This window comes from Dendrobates tinctorius, unplaced genomic scaffold, assembly GCF_039654945.1.
Source record: "Dendrobates tinctorius isolate UK_male_01 unplaced genomic scaffold, ASM3965494v1 ptg000035l, whole genome shotgun sequence".
NCBI lineage: Eukaryota > Metazoa > Chordata > Amphibia > Anura > Dendrobatidae > Dendrobates > Dendrobates tinctorius.
Genome location: NW_027361703.1, coordinates 42746279 through 42762896, shown reverse-complemented (window position 1 = coordinate 42762896; position 16618 = coordinate 42746279). Strand labels below are relative to the sequence as shown.

At 43.5% G+C, this 16618-nt stretch overlaps 1 protein-coding gene and 1 long non-coding RNA gene across 5 annotated transcripts in view; both read right to left on the bottom strand.

The window, feature by feature from the left end:
* LOC141087833 (uncharacterized) overlaps positions 1–8298 on the bottom strand; it is a 44080-nt gene extending 35782 nt beyond the window's left edge. The window contains exons 1-2 of the long non-coding RNA XR_012231738.1: positions 7809–8298; positions 4493–4590 (exon numbers count right to left, since the gene is read on the bottom strand). This is a non-coding gene — a long non-coding RNA (uncharacterized lncRNA). The remainder of the gene's footprint in view (positions 1–4492; positions 4591–7808) is intronic.
* A 3882-nt stretch (positions 8299–12180) lies between these two features.
* Positions 12181–16618, bottom strand: part of LOC141087706 (mitogen-activated protein kinase 11-like) — an 83017-nt gene continuing 78579 nt past the window's right edge. For all 4 annotated transcript variants that reach the window (XM_073573432.1, XM_073573433.1, XM_073573431.1 and 1 more), the window contains exon 12: positions 12181–13682. In XM_073573432.1, coding sequence (XP_073429533.1) covers positions 13609–13682 — 74 coding nt within the window. In that variant the 3' untranslated portion in view covers positions 12181–13608. The remainder of the gene's footprint in view (positions 13683–16618) is intronic.

Genomic DNA, 16618 nt, shown 5'->3' with positions numbered 1-16618 from the left:
CTTCTCTACACAGCCCCTCTTCACCCCTCCTTTTTGCAAAAAGCCCATCACCCACCTTTTCCACAAAGCCTCTCATCATCCCCCTTCTCCACACAGTCCATCATCAGCCTCCTCCTCCACACAGCCCCTCATCATCATACTTTTCCACAGTCCATCATCAACCTCCTTCTCCACACAGCCCCTCATCACCTTCCCTATGCAGCCCCACTCAAGTTACATCAACCCTTTCCAAAATAAATCCTCAGAGCCTCCTGTGTCCTCATTCCCATCTGTATATGAGTCCATTGTGCAGCCCCTCAGTCCTCTCCTTACAGGGCTCCACACTGCAGCCTCTCATTTCCTTCCTCTCCAGCAACCTGAGCACAGCGCTGCTTCCTGCTCACGGGTCTTCACTGGACTGAGTGAGGTCCCGCCCCTTTCTGTGACATAATTCCCCCAAAAAATTAACTTTGTTCTAGATGCTCCCGTGCTGTGTGCAGTCAGCCTGTGATTGTGCTGTGCGAGTGTGCGTGAGTTATTCCATTCCCGATGATGGCCAACGTCTGCACTGCTCAGCAACAAGTGACGTGAAGTGAGCGCTTTCTCATCACCTGCTGCTGCCGGCATCTACTGATCTCATTGAGCACTGGACAGCGGAGAGAGCGGTGAGTGCATTGATATCCATAGAAGCGACAGCAGCAGGTGATGAGAAAGCGCTCACTGCACGTCACTTGTTACTGAGCAGTGCAGACTGCGGAATCGGGAATGGAATAACACACTCACTGCTCTGTGCAGGCAATAGGAATACAGGGCAGAGCAGGCACTAACGTAAAGGAGGCAGGCGTTGTGGAGCTGGTCAGGGGGCGAGGCACACTGGAGGATTCTCCGATTTCCCGGTGGGCCAGTCCGACCCTGGACCCTACGTCTTTTTTTTGAGGGGGCCCCCATTTTAATAGCCAGTAAAGTCTAAATATACAGCTGTGAGCTGATAATAATAGCCTGAGAAGCTCCATGGGAATTACCACCTTACCTACTATAAACATCGGTCCTCAGCCATCTGCTTTCCCTTTGCTGGTTAAGAAAATTATGCAGAAGCCTAAGTCCTTTTTTCAGAAAAATAATCTTTTAATAATTAAATACATGTACAGTAAGCTGCACACACACTGTAATATTTGTATAGGTCACTGCCATCTATATATCTATTCTATGTGTATTTACTGTATGTAATCCATCTCTTCTATTCTGACAGCTCCTGTCGGGATTTTACAGTACGTGGATGCTGAACTGCCGAGTTTTCTTCTATGTAATATATATACATATATACACTCACTGGCCACTTTATTAGGTACACCATGCTAGTAAGGGGTTGGACCCCCTTTTGCCTTCAGAACTGCCTCAATTCTTCGTGGCAGAGATTCAACAAGGTGCTGGAAGCATTCCTCAGAGATTTTGGACCATATTGACATGATGGCATCACACAGTTGGCGCAGATTTGTCGGCTGCACATCCCTGATGCGAATCTCCCGTTCCACCACATCCCAAAGATGCTCTATTGGATTGAGATCTGGTGACTGAGGAGGCCATTTGAGTACAGTAAACTCATTGTCATGTTCAAGAAACCAATCTGAGATGATTCGAGCTTTATGACATGGCGCATTATCCTGCTGAAAGTAGCCATCAGATGTTGGGTACATTGTGGTCATAAAGGGATGGACATGGTCAGCAACAATACTCAGGTAGGCTGTGGCGTTGCAACGATGCTCAATTGGTACCAAGGGGCCCAAAGAGTGCCCAGAAAAAATTCCCCACACCATGACACCACCACCACCAGCCTGAACCGTTGATACAAGGCAGGATGGATCCATGCTTTCATGTTGTTTACGCCAAATTCTGACCCTACCATCCGAATGTCGCAGCAGAAATCGAGACTCATCAGACCAGGCAACGTTTTTCCAATCTTCTACTGTCCAATTTCGATGAGCTTGTGCAAATTGTAGCCTCAGTTTCCTGTTCTTAGCTGAGAGGAGTGGTACCCAGTGTGGTCTTCTGCTGCTGTAGCCCATCTGCCTCAAAGTTCGACGCACTGTGCGTTCAGAGATGCTCTTCTGCCTACCTTGGTTGTAACGGGTGGCAATTTGAGTCACTGTTGCCTTTCTATCAGCTCGAACCAGTCTGCCCATTCTCCTCTGACCTCTGGCATCAACATGGCATTTCCGGCCACAGAACTGCCGCTCACTGGATTTTTTTTCTTTTTCGGACCATTCTCTGTAAACCCTAGAGATGGTTGTGCGTGAAAATCCCAGTAGATCAGCAGTTTCTGAAATTCTCAGACCAGCCCTTCTGGCACCAACAATCATGCCACGTTCAAAGGCACTCAAATCACCTTTCTTCCCCATACTGATGCTCGGTTTGAACTGCAGGAGATTGTCTTGACCATGTCTACATGCCTAAATGCACTGAGTTGCCGCCATGTGATTGGCTGATTAGAAATTAAGTCATAACACACAGTTGGACAGGTGTACCTAATAAAGTGGCCAGTGAGTGTAGATGTCAGTAACACACGTATATATTTATGTATTCTATTTGTATATATCTATTCTAACTTGTCACTCTGATTTTACTGTACACGGCATATTAATTGCCGGCTTTTCATCTATATCGATCTAAAAATATATATAAGAATACTTCCTTTGAAAATAATGTGTAAATGACTTAAAGAATTTCAAAATGCAATGTAAAAGCTCATGTTTAAATCGCATTGCAGTCTGATAGCAATCACACTGCATTCGGATGTAAATCGGATGCTATGTGTGAAAACTCGGATGGATTGTACTCTCATGACACTTGCATTACACTAGTCTTTGCAGGACCAAAATCGGACCGATTTTAAAATCGCTAGTGTGACTCCAGCCTTAGATCCACGATCAATCAATAAAGTTGATGTCCCATCCTGGGACAATGTCGGAAAAAAAAAAAAAAAAAAAAAGTGTTAATAAATGATCCGATCTATAAAACTGTCCCAATAGTTGGCCCCTTCAGTGAACACCGTTAAAGCATAGTTTATTGCCTCGTTTTTTGTTTTTTTTTATATCATACTGTGGAATAAACCGTGAGCAAAAGACAAATGTAAATAAAAATTGTATCTCTGAAACCATCAACTTGTCCCGCAAAAAAAAAGTCATCATACAGATCTGTCAGCGGAAAAATAAGTTATCGCTGTCAGAGTAAAGCGGTGCAAAAAAAATTCTTTATTCTATAGAAGTTATTAATGTGTAAAAGCGGCAAAACATTAAAAAATATATACAAATGAGGTATCACTATAATCATACTGACTCAAAGAATAAAGCTACCTTATCAATTTTACCACATGCGGAACAGCATAAAAAAAAACCCTCCAATTCTGTTTTTTGTTCATTCTGCCTCACAAAAATCAGACCAGAAAGCGATCAAAAAGAATTAAAAAAAACAAATATTCCTCATCTTTCTGCAGAGAAGATAATCCATTTGTCCCACTGCGCTCGCGCTGTCATCAGGTGAAGTGAGTTCATTGGCTGTGAACTCCCAGGACCTGTCTGATAGCACCTCGAGCAGAACTTTCTCACTCTCGCGGTACCGTCAGACAGGTAACAAGAGGTCACAGGGAGACACTGAGCACACGCTGCTCAGTGTCTTTGATGGATGACAGGCTGTATGGTCGCATCATGCAAGCATGCAGCCTGCCATCTAGAAGTAGGAGAGCTAGACCCGTCGTGGGACAAATGGATTACCTTCTTCTCCGCGGAAAGGTGAGGAATATTGTTTTTTTTTTAAAACTTTTTTTTGCAGAAGACAATGGCGTCGGTGGAATGGGCAAGGTCGTAAGTATGGTTTAATTACGATTTATTAAAGGAGTCTGTGTCATTCTTTCAATTGAAGGACTTCTTTCTGGATGTGTTTTTATACAATATGACTATGGGGTTAGTAATAGGGCCTGTGAGGGATCTCACAGGGGAAGGCGGGTGTCGACTTCTCTCAGCTTGGGGGAGGGAAGAGAAGGACCCACAGGGATCGTCTCTCTTGCGTCACCATTTGCTCCAGGTCAGTCAGGGAACTACACCGAGGGCAAATAGACACCAAAAAGACTTCCTTAAAGGTACGAGTTAGTGAGGCGCTCCCAGTGAGGGGGGATATATATCACCAACCCAGGCTGGGGATATATATTTAAAACTCCCGGCCGTCACTGCCAGAGTTCCTCAATAACACAATACAGTATTCTACCACCAGTTCCTTGTTCGACATAACCCCTGTCCGACAACAGGCTTATATCAGGGTTAGAAACCAACCCGGGTAGCGTACAATTGACCAACTGACTGTGCGAATGTGAGGATTCGTGAATCGAGATAAAAGAGCAGCCCAAGATTAATTATATAATTAATCACCGAAAAGGCGCACTAGAAATATACAGGTATATATTTACAAGAACAATATACAGGTATACAGTCACAAGGATAGGGTATGGATAGGTTGCAATTACCGTGTTATGTAGCATGTGACCACAGGGAGGCGCTGATGGATCACAGTTCCAAATCTTAGTTACAGGCTTTCCTGGCTGCGTCAGCTATCCTCCGGCAACTAGAAAAACAAAGTCCAAAAATGAGGACTGCCTTATATCTCCTAGGCTGTTCCCTCCCACACTCTGCTGCCTCCCCTGGGCTGGGCTGCCACCCTCCTCCCACGTCTGAGAATATGATTTTCTGCCCAGAACCGTAGATGGCCCGAAGCTCTGAATGGGTCAGTGGCGCCGCCAATGGGTTCTGTTGGATTTTGTCTGCGCATAGAGACTAAATATGCCTACTGTATGTACTTCCTGTTAGTTATGCTTTATAACTCCATAATGCAGGGTTCTGGAGTTGGCTTAATAATATGGACGTGTTGGCGAAGGGATGCCAATTCCGATAATGTGCTTGGCTAGGCTCAGAGATATTGCATTCTGTTATTATAGGGCTTTTTCCAGATTCAATATCTCAGAGCCTACTGTGACTTGTTGCACGACGGTGTTTCCACATGCTTCAGTCACACACACAAAGCGAGCCAGCTGGCTTCAGCTGCAGATGAGTTTGAAATCCTCGTGCTAATTGGTGGGGACCCGAGCTTCTGAGAGTTTCTTCCTAGCTCTTTTAATTAAAGCAAAAAAATTGCATGGCTTTTTATGGCCTTGGGGAATGCCAAGGGAAGGGACTGAGTGGAAAGAAACAAGTATTTTTGGTCAAACTTAACTTGATGGGGAATTCCATCAGAAATCAAAATAACATTTTCCCATATCTCACATGGGTGCTTATAGACGCCTATTACTAACCACTGGGCTTGATGTCACCTGACAATAAAAGGTGACATCAACCCCCATCCATTACCCCAATTGCCACCGCTACAGAGCAAGTGTGAAGAGTGAGGCTAAGTGCCTGAATTGGCACATCTTATAGCTGATGTTTGTAGCCTGAGGGGGGCAGTATCCATGGCCCCTTCCAAGGCTATTAATAGCATCCCACAGCTGTCTGCATTCCCTTTGCTGGCTATTAATTAAAGGGGGACCCCATGTCATTTTTTGGTGGGTCCCCCATATTAATAGCTAGTAAAGGCTAAGTATACAGCTGTGAGCTGATAGTAATAGCCTGTGAAGCTTCATGGATATTACCGCCTTTCTAGGCTATAAACACCTGCCCCCAGCTGGTTAAGAAAATTATGCAGGAGCCCACAATATTTTTTTCAGAAAAATAATCTTAATAATTAAATACATGTACAGTAAACTGCACACACTGTAATAATTGTATATGTCACTGACATCTATATACAGTGGGTACTGAAAGTATTCAGACCCGTTTAAGTGTTTCCTCTTTGTTTCATTGCAGCCAACTGGTAAATTCATAAAAAGTTCATTTTTTTCTCAATGTACACTCTGCACACCATTAATTTTTGCAAATTAATCAAAAAAGAAAAACTGAAATATCACATGGCCTTAAGTATTCAGACCCTTTGCTCAGTATTGAGTAGAAGCACCCTTTTGCGCTAGTACAGCCATGAGTCTTCTTGGGAATGATGCAACAAGTTTTTCACACTTAGATTTAGGGATCCTCTGCCATTCTTCCTTGCAGATCTTCTCCAGTTCCTTCAAGTTGGATGGTAAACGTTGGCGGACAGCCATTTTCAGGTCTCTCCAGAGATGCTCAATTGGGTTTAGGTCAGGGATCTGGCTGGGCCAGTCAAGAATGGTCAGTGTTGTTCTGAAGCCACTCCTTTGTTATTTTAGCTATGTGCTTAGGGGTCATTGTCTTGCTGGAAGGTGAACTTTCAGCCAAGTCTGAGGTCCAGAGCACTCTGGAAGAGGTTTTCATCCAGGATATCTCTGCACTTGGCAGCATTCATGTTTCCTTCAATTGCAACCAGTCGTCCTGTACCTGCAGTGCAGCTGAAATACAACCCCATAGCATAATGCCGCCACCACCATTTTTCACTGTTAGGATTGTATTGGGCAGGTGATGAGCAGTGCCTGGTTTTCTCCACACATACCGCTTAGAATTATCACCAAAAAGTTCTCTTCGCCTCATCAGACAAGAGAATCTTATTTCTCATAGTCTGGGAGACTTTCATGTGTTTTTTAACAAACTCTATGCGGGCTTTCATGTGTCTTCCACTGAGGAGAGGCCTCCGTCGGCCCACTTTGCCATAAAGGTCCGACTGGTGGAGGGCTGCAGTGATAGTTGACTTTGTGGAACTTTCTTCCATCTAACCTACTGTATCTGTGGAGCTCAGCCACTGTGATCTTGGGGTTCTTCTTTACCTCTCTCACCAAGGCTCTTCTCCCACGATTGCTCAGTTTGGCTGGATGGCCAGGTCGAGGAAGACTTCTGGTGGTCCCAAACTTCTTCCATTTAAGGATTATTGGAGGCCACTGTGCTCTTAGGAACCTTGAGTACTGCAGAAATTATTTTGTAACCTTGGCCAGATGTGCGCCTTGCCACAAATCTGTCTCTGAGCTCCTTAGCCAGTTCCTTTGACCTCATAATTCTCATTTGGTCTGACATGCACTGTGAGCTCTTATATAGACAGGAGTGTGCCTTTACAAATCAAGTCCTATCAGTTTAATTAAACACAGCTGGACTCCAATGAAGTAGAACCATCTCAAGGAGGATCACAAGGAAATGGACAGCATATGACTTATTATATGAGTGTCTAAGCAAAGAGTCTGAATACTTATGACCATGTGATATTTCAGTTTTCCTTTTTTAATAAAATTTATATTTTATTTAATTTTGGTTTTACCAATTTTGCACAATGAATACTTTAAAAAACAAAACAAAAAAAAACACAAAAGTGTGTGTGTGTATTTATCCAACTATACATACACACACACATATACATTGTAAGGTTCCACCATGTGAGTGGACAGGGCTTACTCACTTTGCAGGTCTTTGAGGTAAACACTGGCACGCTCAGGGTTAAAACAAAGCCATTCAGTTTATTAATAAGTCAGTTCCAGCAGCGATTTCACTGTCTATTAAACATTCAGCTTTATCACGTGAATACAGATACAGTCTCTCATTGATCCCGGTCAGAATAACACGGACACCTGTCCGTTACCTGCTGGTGTCGGTCACACAGGTTCCTGGATCCCTCTTGTCCTCAGAGGTATCCGTAAACATAGTACAAAATAGTCTTTTCCTGAACAATACTTCTCACTGACCCCGGTCACACAGGTTCTCAGATTCCTCTTATCCTCAGAGGCATCCGATAAATGTCCATTCACAGTCTCTTTCTGACCCTGGTCACTATCACACGGTTTTCAAGACCATTACCTGTTAGCCAGGCAGGTTCCCGGATCCATCTTACCACAGAGGTATCCTGTACACATTTCTCTCTCTGACCCCGGTCAGTATCAAGCGGTTTCCAAGACCGTTGGCTCCTTTTGGCTCGGAGTTGCCGGCACGACTTCCCCAGGCTATGCGACGTCCGAGCCTGGAACATGGAAGCTCTGCCTGGGCTGACAGACTCCAACACACTCACACATATGCAACACACCTTCCTTAGATAGCCTGTAACCACTCCCAGTTACCTACCACATGGCTAGTCATATGTTCATGACATCATCACAGGTCCTGCAGATTCACAACCACACACTTATCTTCAAACAAAACGGGGTACTGTGAGCCCCCTCACCACGGAGTGAGGCACATGGGTAGTCCAGACCCAAATATGAACACCTACTTACAAATCTACATACACTTAAGAAAAACACTCTGGGCTACATCACAGGGAGCTGCCATCCCTGTGACACACCTTCCATTAACCACGCGACCACCAGTCACACCACATACATTATATATACACTCACTGGCCACTTTATTAGGTACACCTGTCCAACTGTGTGTTAAGACTTAATTTCTAATCAGCCAATCACATGGTGGCAACTCAGTGCATTTAGGCATGTAGACATGGTCAAGACAATCTCCTGCAGTTCAAACCGAGCATCAGTATGGGGAAGAAAGGTGATTTGAGTGCCTTTGAACGTGGCATGATTGTTGGTGCCAGAAGGGCTGGTCTGAGTATTTCAGAAACTGCTGATCTACTGGGATTTTCACGCACAACCATCTCTAGGGTTTACAGAGAATGGTCCGAAAAAGAAAAAAAATCCAGTGAGCGGCAGTTCTGTGGCCGGAAATGCCTTGTTGATGCCAGAGGTCAGAGGAGAATGGGCATACTGGTTCGAGCTGATAGAAAGGCAACAGTGACTCAAATTGCCACCCGTTACAACCAAGGTAGGCAGAAGAGCATCTCTGAACGCACAGTGCGTTGAACTTTGAGGCAGATGGGCTACAGCAGCAGAAGACCACACTGGGTACCACTCCTCTCAGCTAAGAACAGGAAACTGAGGCTACAATTTGCACAAGCTCATCGAAATTGGACAGTAGAAGATTGGAAAAACGTTGCCTGGTCTGATGAGTCTCGATTTCTGCTGCGACATTCGGATGGTAGGGTCAGAATTTGGCGTAAACAACATGAAAGCATGGATCCATCCAGCCTTGTATCAACGGTTCAGGCTGGTGGTGTCATGGTGTGGGGAATTTTTTCTTGGCACTCTTTGGGCCCCTTGGTACCAATTGAGCATCGTTGCAACGCCACAGCCTACCTGAGTATTGTTGCTGACCATGTCCATCCCTTTATGACCACAATGTACCCAACATCTGATGGCTACTTTCAGCAGGATAATGCGCCATGTCATAAAGCTCGAATCATCTCAGATTGGTTTCTTGAACATGACAATGAGTTCACTGTACTCAAATGGCCTCCTCAGTCACCAGATCTCAATCCAATAGAGCATCTTTGGGATGTGGTGGAACGGGAGATTCGCATCAGGGATGTGCAGCCGACAAATCTGCGCCAACTGTGTGATGCCATCATGTCAATATGGTCCAAAATCTCTGAGGAATGCTTCCAGCACCTTGTTGAATCTCTGCCACGAAGAATTGAGGCAGTTCTGAAGGCAAAAGGGGGTCCAACCGTTACTAGCATGGTGTACCTAATAAAGTGGCCAGTGAGTGTATATATATAATGTATTTTGTGGTGCAGTGACCGCTAGGGGGCGCTGTATGGGTCATGCACTCAGGCATATCCATTATTGTAATGGAGAAAGGATGGTAAATGACAGTCATGTATCACAAGGTGGGTGACCTTGTGATGGAAGCTGGAACCGCTATTAATCAGCAGATATTCTACTGAGGGTTTGTTACTCTGTATTAGGGAGAGCTTCCAGGTGGCTGGTGAGATGGGTGGGACCAGTCACCTACAAACCCACCCAGGGGCGTGTCTGAAGTAAAGCCTATGTGTGCAGTTGTGAAGGACCTGCAATGAGATCATAGCCATGTGATGCTGTGGGCGTGGCTATGGACCATATAAGCTGACCTGGGTAGGTCACGAGTGAATGCCTGGATCTGATTGGTCCGTGTGGAAGGACCCGGAAGGCCGACGTGCTAGGTGTGCTACCTTCCTGATGCGCGCATGTGGACACTGCCGACCGTGTGTGGTCTGTGTATAATAGCCTGTGAGTGCTGGCCAGGCCCCAGGAGGAAAGGGACGTCAGGACTGAGAAGCAGCTAAGAGGTAACCCCAGACAGAGGAGGGGGGGGGATTATCTGAGAGACTGTACAGCCTGTTTGCTATGTGAACACAGGGCTAAGGGAGCAGAGCTTCACTATGAACCTTCGTTTTTTGTCTGCTGTAAGACTGTTATCGTTTTCCTCATGCTGCTATGGTTTATGCTGCACAATAAACCACATGGACTGTTTTATATGAAAAGCCTGTGCCGAACCTGGTCTATCTGCAGCCAAGTGCGTGTTCCCCAATACCCTCAGTGAGCGCTACCTTACTATATATACACACACATATATATATATATATATATATACTGTATATGTTGCTGCACATTAATGCTGTTCCTTTGGTAGCAAAAATGAACTAATAAGTGATGAATTTTACCAAAGTAGGTTATCGATTATTGCTTTCAGTAAGAACCAGTGAGGCCGGGGTCACACTGGCGAGGAATACGGACGAGTAAGAGGCGTTAAAACCACGCATTACACACGGACAAATGATTCTCTATGGGGCAGCTCACATCAGCCGTATATTTCTCGTCCGTATCCTACGGTCCATGCCAATCGCAGCATGCTGCGATTGTCAGTGTGCTACGCCCGTAGTACGCCAATGCAAGTCTATGGGTGCGCTAAAAATACGCATTACACACGGACCAGATGTGTGATGCGAGAAATACGCACCCGGTGTCTTTTAGAAAAGCCGGCAATTCAGTGCGCGATACAGTAAAATAACATTGACAGGTTTAATAAAGAAACAAAAGTATATATACACATAGAATATATATATATCTCTCACATACACACGTCATTGAGACACATATATATATTTCATAGAGTTCTTCATAGCAGAATAGCCGCTAATCAATTGCCAGCTTCTGTCAAATTATTCCCCAACCCGACATGAAATGACACATGGTTTACATACAGTAAACCATTTCATGGTTTTTTTTTTTTTTTTTTATATGCTGTCATTAGTAATTAGATGAGGGTTTGTGTGTAAAATTTGGGAGGTGTAGGTGTTACTTTAAGGGGTTAATTCGATGTAAAAAATGCGTGGGCTCCTGCGGTAATTTGTCAACCAGAGAGGTAAAGCAGGTGAGTGAGGGCAGATTTTAATAGCCATGAGAAGGACCATTGTTTTTGGTCCCCCCAGCTACAAAAATCTGTCCCCAGACACCCCAGAAATGGCTCATCTATAAGATGTGCCAATTCTGGCACTTATCCTCTATTCCCATTGCCCTGTAGCGGTGGCCAATGGGTTAATGTCACCATTCGATTGAAAGGGGACATTAAGCAGATTAATAATGGAGAGGTGTCAATAAGACACCGATCCATTATTAACCCTATACTAAGAAAGGGTTAAAAACCACACAGACATTAATTAAAAAGTCTTTTAATGAAATAAATACACCAAGTTTGTGACAATTTTTTATTACGCTGGTAATTCCAAAAAAACATGACATGCAAAAAAAAAAAAAAAAAAACCAACAGAAAAACACCAATATCCTTACCTCTTCGCCGTTCAATCATGTTCCACGCTGCAATCCATCAGAAGGGGTTAAATAGTTTATAATGAGGACCGGTACTAATGCTACCAGCTTCACTGTAAACTGCTTCAGAGTGAATTCAGCTCTGCGCAGCCTCAATGGCTGCCTGGAGATGAACTAATTACCGTGGGAAAGTTTATGACTTTTTTCCCCACGGTCATTAGTTCACTCCAGGTCAGCCAGGGGACTCCCCGCAGCCTCAGTGACGTCAGCGGGAGTCCCCGGCTGATCTGAGAAATATATATGCATTCTATGTGTCTATATCTATTCTTTCGTTTGTGTTAGAAAACCTGTCATAGGGCTCCATTATATGTCCATTTTGCAAGTCTGCGAGAAAATCTCGGCATACGGATGCCATACGGATTACATACGGATGCTTAATGCACAAAATACGCGACCACACCTTGATTACGGATGACATACGGAGCACTATTTAGGGGACATTTCTACGTATTACGCATGTAAAATACGGACCGTATTTTGCGTCGGTTGGTGTGACCCCGGCCTAAGAGTGATACACACAAGACAAAAAATAATTAAAAGATTGATTTTATTTGCAGCAGGACAAATACACGGCTCACCAGCAATTTTTTCACATTACCCTCCAGACAGTCAACAGATGACTAGCAGGCATAATTGCGCCCAGCCACCATATGAAGGCACCCGCTTTTAAAGCTGGCAGAAATCTTTTCGGTCCGAGGAGTAAACCTTTACCTGATCAGTGAATCCATTTGATGTGGAGCTCCCCTTCTATCATTATTAGAAACATTAGTAACATGCAGAAATCACACTAAAAAGCAGCCTTTTCACATTCATGGGAAACATTTATGCCGCTGTTAATGTACATGCCGTGCTGCACCATGATATAGCAATGCATATAAATAACGATCACCCACGCTGTTTACGCAACATGTCAAAGCCACCTCTGAACGCCCACACATCGCCGTGCTCATGGAAGGCTATCATTACTATAGATGGGAAGGAACTGCGGATGAACAAGACTGTCGACAACAGATTTTGTCCCACAGTGAATTTGACAAATGTATTTTTTTAAAAATTAAAAAAAAAAAAAAAGTGGTTGTCACAAAACATTTCAGAGTTGGACTGAACAGACCATCATTGGGGACAGTTGTGCGCAATATTCAGATTACAGTGATAAAAGAAAGATTTACTATAACCGGAGTGGTACAAGCTAGTAATAATATATATTTATTATCTCTATCATCTCACACATTAGTCTAGAGATCAGTTTACCTACAAGTCTTAGCAGGACATAAAATGTAGGCCGGTCTCGTATGTCTGCAGTAGTCATTGGCTTCACGACAATAACCAAAGGATGGAAGGGGTGGCAATTATTCATGATGGAGTATGCTCACAATTAGCCCAAAAGTGACCCCAATATATTGCATTAACCATACTGTATGTCATCAGTTCAATAGCAGTAATGCTGTCAAGTGTGGTTTTATGATAACCACAAATGTACTTTAAGGGTCTGCACAGTCAACGTCCATCTGTACTAAAAGCCCTCTATGTGAAATTATCCAGCTGCTCAACGTTCACATTTGTGGCCCGACCATGTTTATGTAGCTAGATGAATTTGGCTTTGATCAAAGCTCGGACCAAGGAGAACATTACTGGCCTGTGGATGACAATAAATAAGGCTACACTCCAATTATTGTTACACAGACATCTGATACGTCACAGACATTCATATAGCAGATGTCGAGAGAGCGTGAGATTTAGAAAATTTCATGCGATTGTGCTTGTGTGTAGCATTAGAAAAATGGCAGGTTTTCATTGAAAATGATATTTCCAGAAAATGGGTTTATGGCAGCAGTTATGAGCTTATAGTGATGGTATCTTCAGAACGCTCTTGTCTTTGGTCAACAGAAGCCTTTCACGGTGCAAAAGCCAAAGCCAATACTGTAATTGTCCGTTGTGAGGAGGAGAAAGGGCAATCTTTACTGTTCAATTTCAAGATTATCCATTTTAATATCAGGTGGCTTAAAGCTGACCACTTCCTCATATGTAATCTCTGGTGGAAAAAACAAAGCAAAATAAAATTATAAGTTTCAACACATAAAATAGCGGCTTCAATATTATTATTTCACATAAAAATATTTTAAAATCAGTGTGAATAAAAACACGTAGTTATTAGCCTCCAGCGACAATAAAGAAAATGGTGCAAGGCTGTGCTCGGGGAACTTAACCACATGAAGACCAGGCCCATTTGGGCAGCCGACATCAAACTTGTTTATTTTATTTTCTTCTTTAAATAAATGGATGCCAGAAGTCATATATATTTTTCCTAATGGAAATTGTTAGTTGCACCATTTTCTGGCACATATAATTTAGTAACTTATTAACAGACTGGATATGAGTCAACAGTGTGATGCAGCAGCAAAAAAGGCAAACAAAATCGTGATAGGAAACGTGACAATGATATTTCCCACCTGGGACCTCAAGGGGAGAAGATATGCTAAGAGTCAGGGATTTCAAAGTTTTAAAAGACCTAACACATCCCACGACCAGCCCCCATATGAGCTCACAAAGGGGAGGTATGTGGGCATAACCTTGATCTTATAAAAATCAAAGATTGAGTTTTGGTTATTTGTCCGTCCTAGAAGATACAGCTTACTGTAGTTCTGTCCAATTACCTAAGAGGTACCTTCCCTCTGCTAAGCTCTGAGCCATTTGCATTACACAGGTTCAGTACTTTTTCTTTTGTTATCCCTTTTATTCCATGCAATTGCAAAAACTGTATTTTGTTCCCATTTTGCAATATATATATATATATATATATATATATATATATATATATATATATATATATATATATATATATATATATATATATATATATTTTTAAAAACAGTGCCGGATTAAATATACGTTTTAATACCGCTGTTCCTTTTGCTCTGTAAACCGCACCCCTGAAGAGGTTTGTACTCATTCAGCTGCAGCTGACTAGACACAGGAAACATTTTCTTTAAAATGTCCAGGCACATTTATTAACCCCTTAACGACCAGAGGTATTTTTTGTTTTGCATTTTTATTTTTTGCTCCCCTTCTTCCCAGAGCCATAACTTTTTTATTTTTTGGTCAATATGGCCATGTGAGAACTTTGATTTTGTGGGACGGGTTGTACTTTTGAACTACACCATTGGTTTTATCAGGTCATGTTCTCGAAAACGGGAAAAAATTTACAAGTGCGGTGAAATTGCAAAAAAGAAGTGCAACCCCACACCTGTTTTTTGTTTTGCTTTATTACTTGGTTCACAATGCTCAAAGTGACCTGCCATTATGATTCTCCAGGTCAGGACCACCGGGTGGCGCTCATAGCTATCCAGCAGTGACAACTATAGAGGTCTCCAGGAGCCCTCTGGTTGTCATGCCAACCCATCGGTGACCCGCAATCACATGACGGGGGTCACCGATGGGCGGATTTTCGGCACGATTGCCAGAAGCGCATGTTAAATGCTGCTGTCAGAGTCTGACAGCGGCATTTAACGGGTTAATAGCCGCAGGTGGATCGCCATTCCACCCGCAGCTGTTCTGGGCACATGTCAGCTGTTCAAAACAGCTTACATGTGCCAGAAAATGTGGACTTAGCGCTGGTGCCCACATCAAAGGGAGGGGGTCCGACATTGGCGTAAATTTACGCCTGATGTCGGAAAGAGGTTAAAACTTCATAAACCTGCTTAAGCATAAGCAAACCTAAGAGCTAGCCTTTTCCGGCACAAAGTGAAAAAGTAAAGTCCATACAATATTTTGGATCCGTCTACTCATGATAGTGTCCATTCCTTAAGGCCATGGCACAGACCAACACACAGAAAATCTACACATCTCCAGATCCAGACAATGAATGAGACATTTTGTTTCCATTTTATCTGCTGAATCGCGCCCCTGGGATGTGGATATATGTGCAGTTATTTCCACCCATCTATATTAACTGCTCGTAAAACCTGGTCCTGGAATGCCCTAATGACTCTCTCAGCACTATATGTGCTGGAGCATGCTTTCCTGAGCTCACATTACCGAAGCTACCAATCTCGATGATACATTTCTCTCCTCAAGGACCTGTCCGGTGGCCATCTTACAATATATTGACTGAGAATGACAGCGGCATTTAACAATTCAACATCCACAGGTGGATTGCAATTCCACCCATGGCTGTTCGAGGCACATGTCAGCTGTTTTGCTTGGGTTGTGTCGAAAAGCATTCCCAGAGAAGCAATACATTGGACCAGGATCAGAGATGACTTTGCTGTGTTGATAATCCAGCCCAGAAGAAAAAGTGTCCAGAGTAATCTGTACACTCTCCTGGCATGCGGCCTTGATGAGAATGTCGCCTAGATAGGGAATGACGAGGATGCTCCTGCTGAGTAGAATGGCCATATCTGTCCCCATTATTTTCGTAAAAACTCTGGGGACGGTGGCTACGCCAAACAGCAGCGCTGTGAATTGGAAATGAAATCCCTGTGTTAACCTCCTAGTGGAAGCAGTATACACCCATGTTTTCCTGTGTCCCCAATGAAGCGATAGAGAAAAAGAGATTGAAAAACTGGAGCAAGTTTAGAGAAGAGCTACCAGGAAGGTAAGCGGACTGCAAAGCATGTCTTACAAGGAACAGTTGAAAGATATGGGAATGTTTGGATTGCTAAAAAAAAGAAGGCTAAGAGGAGACTTAATGGCGGTCTACAAATATCTGAAGGGATGTCACAGTGTAGAGGGATCATCCTTATTCTCATTTTCACATGGAAACACATGAAGCAATGGAATGAAACTGAAAGGGAGAAGATACAGATTAGATATTAGAAAAAAAAAAAAACTTTGACAGTGAGGGTGATCAATGAGTGGAACAGGCTGCCACGAGAGGTGGTGAGTTCTCCGGCCATTGAGGTCTTCAAACAGGCTGGATAGACATCTGTTCAAGATGGTTTAGTGAATCCTGCTTTGAGCAGGGGTGTG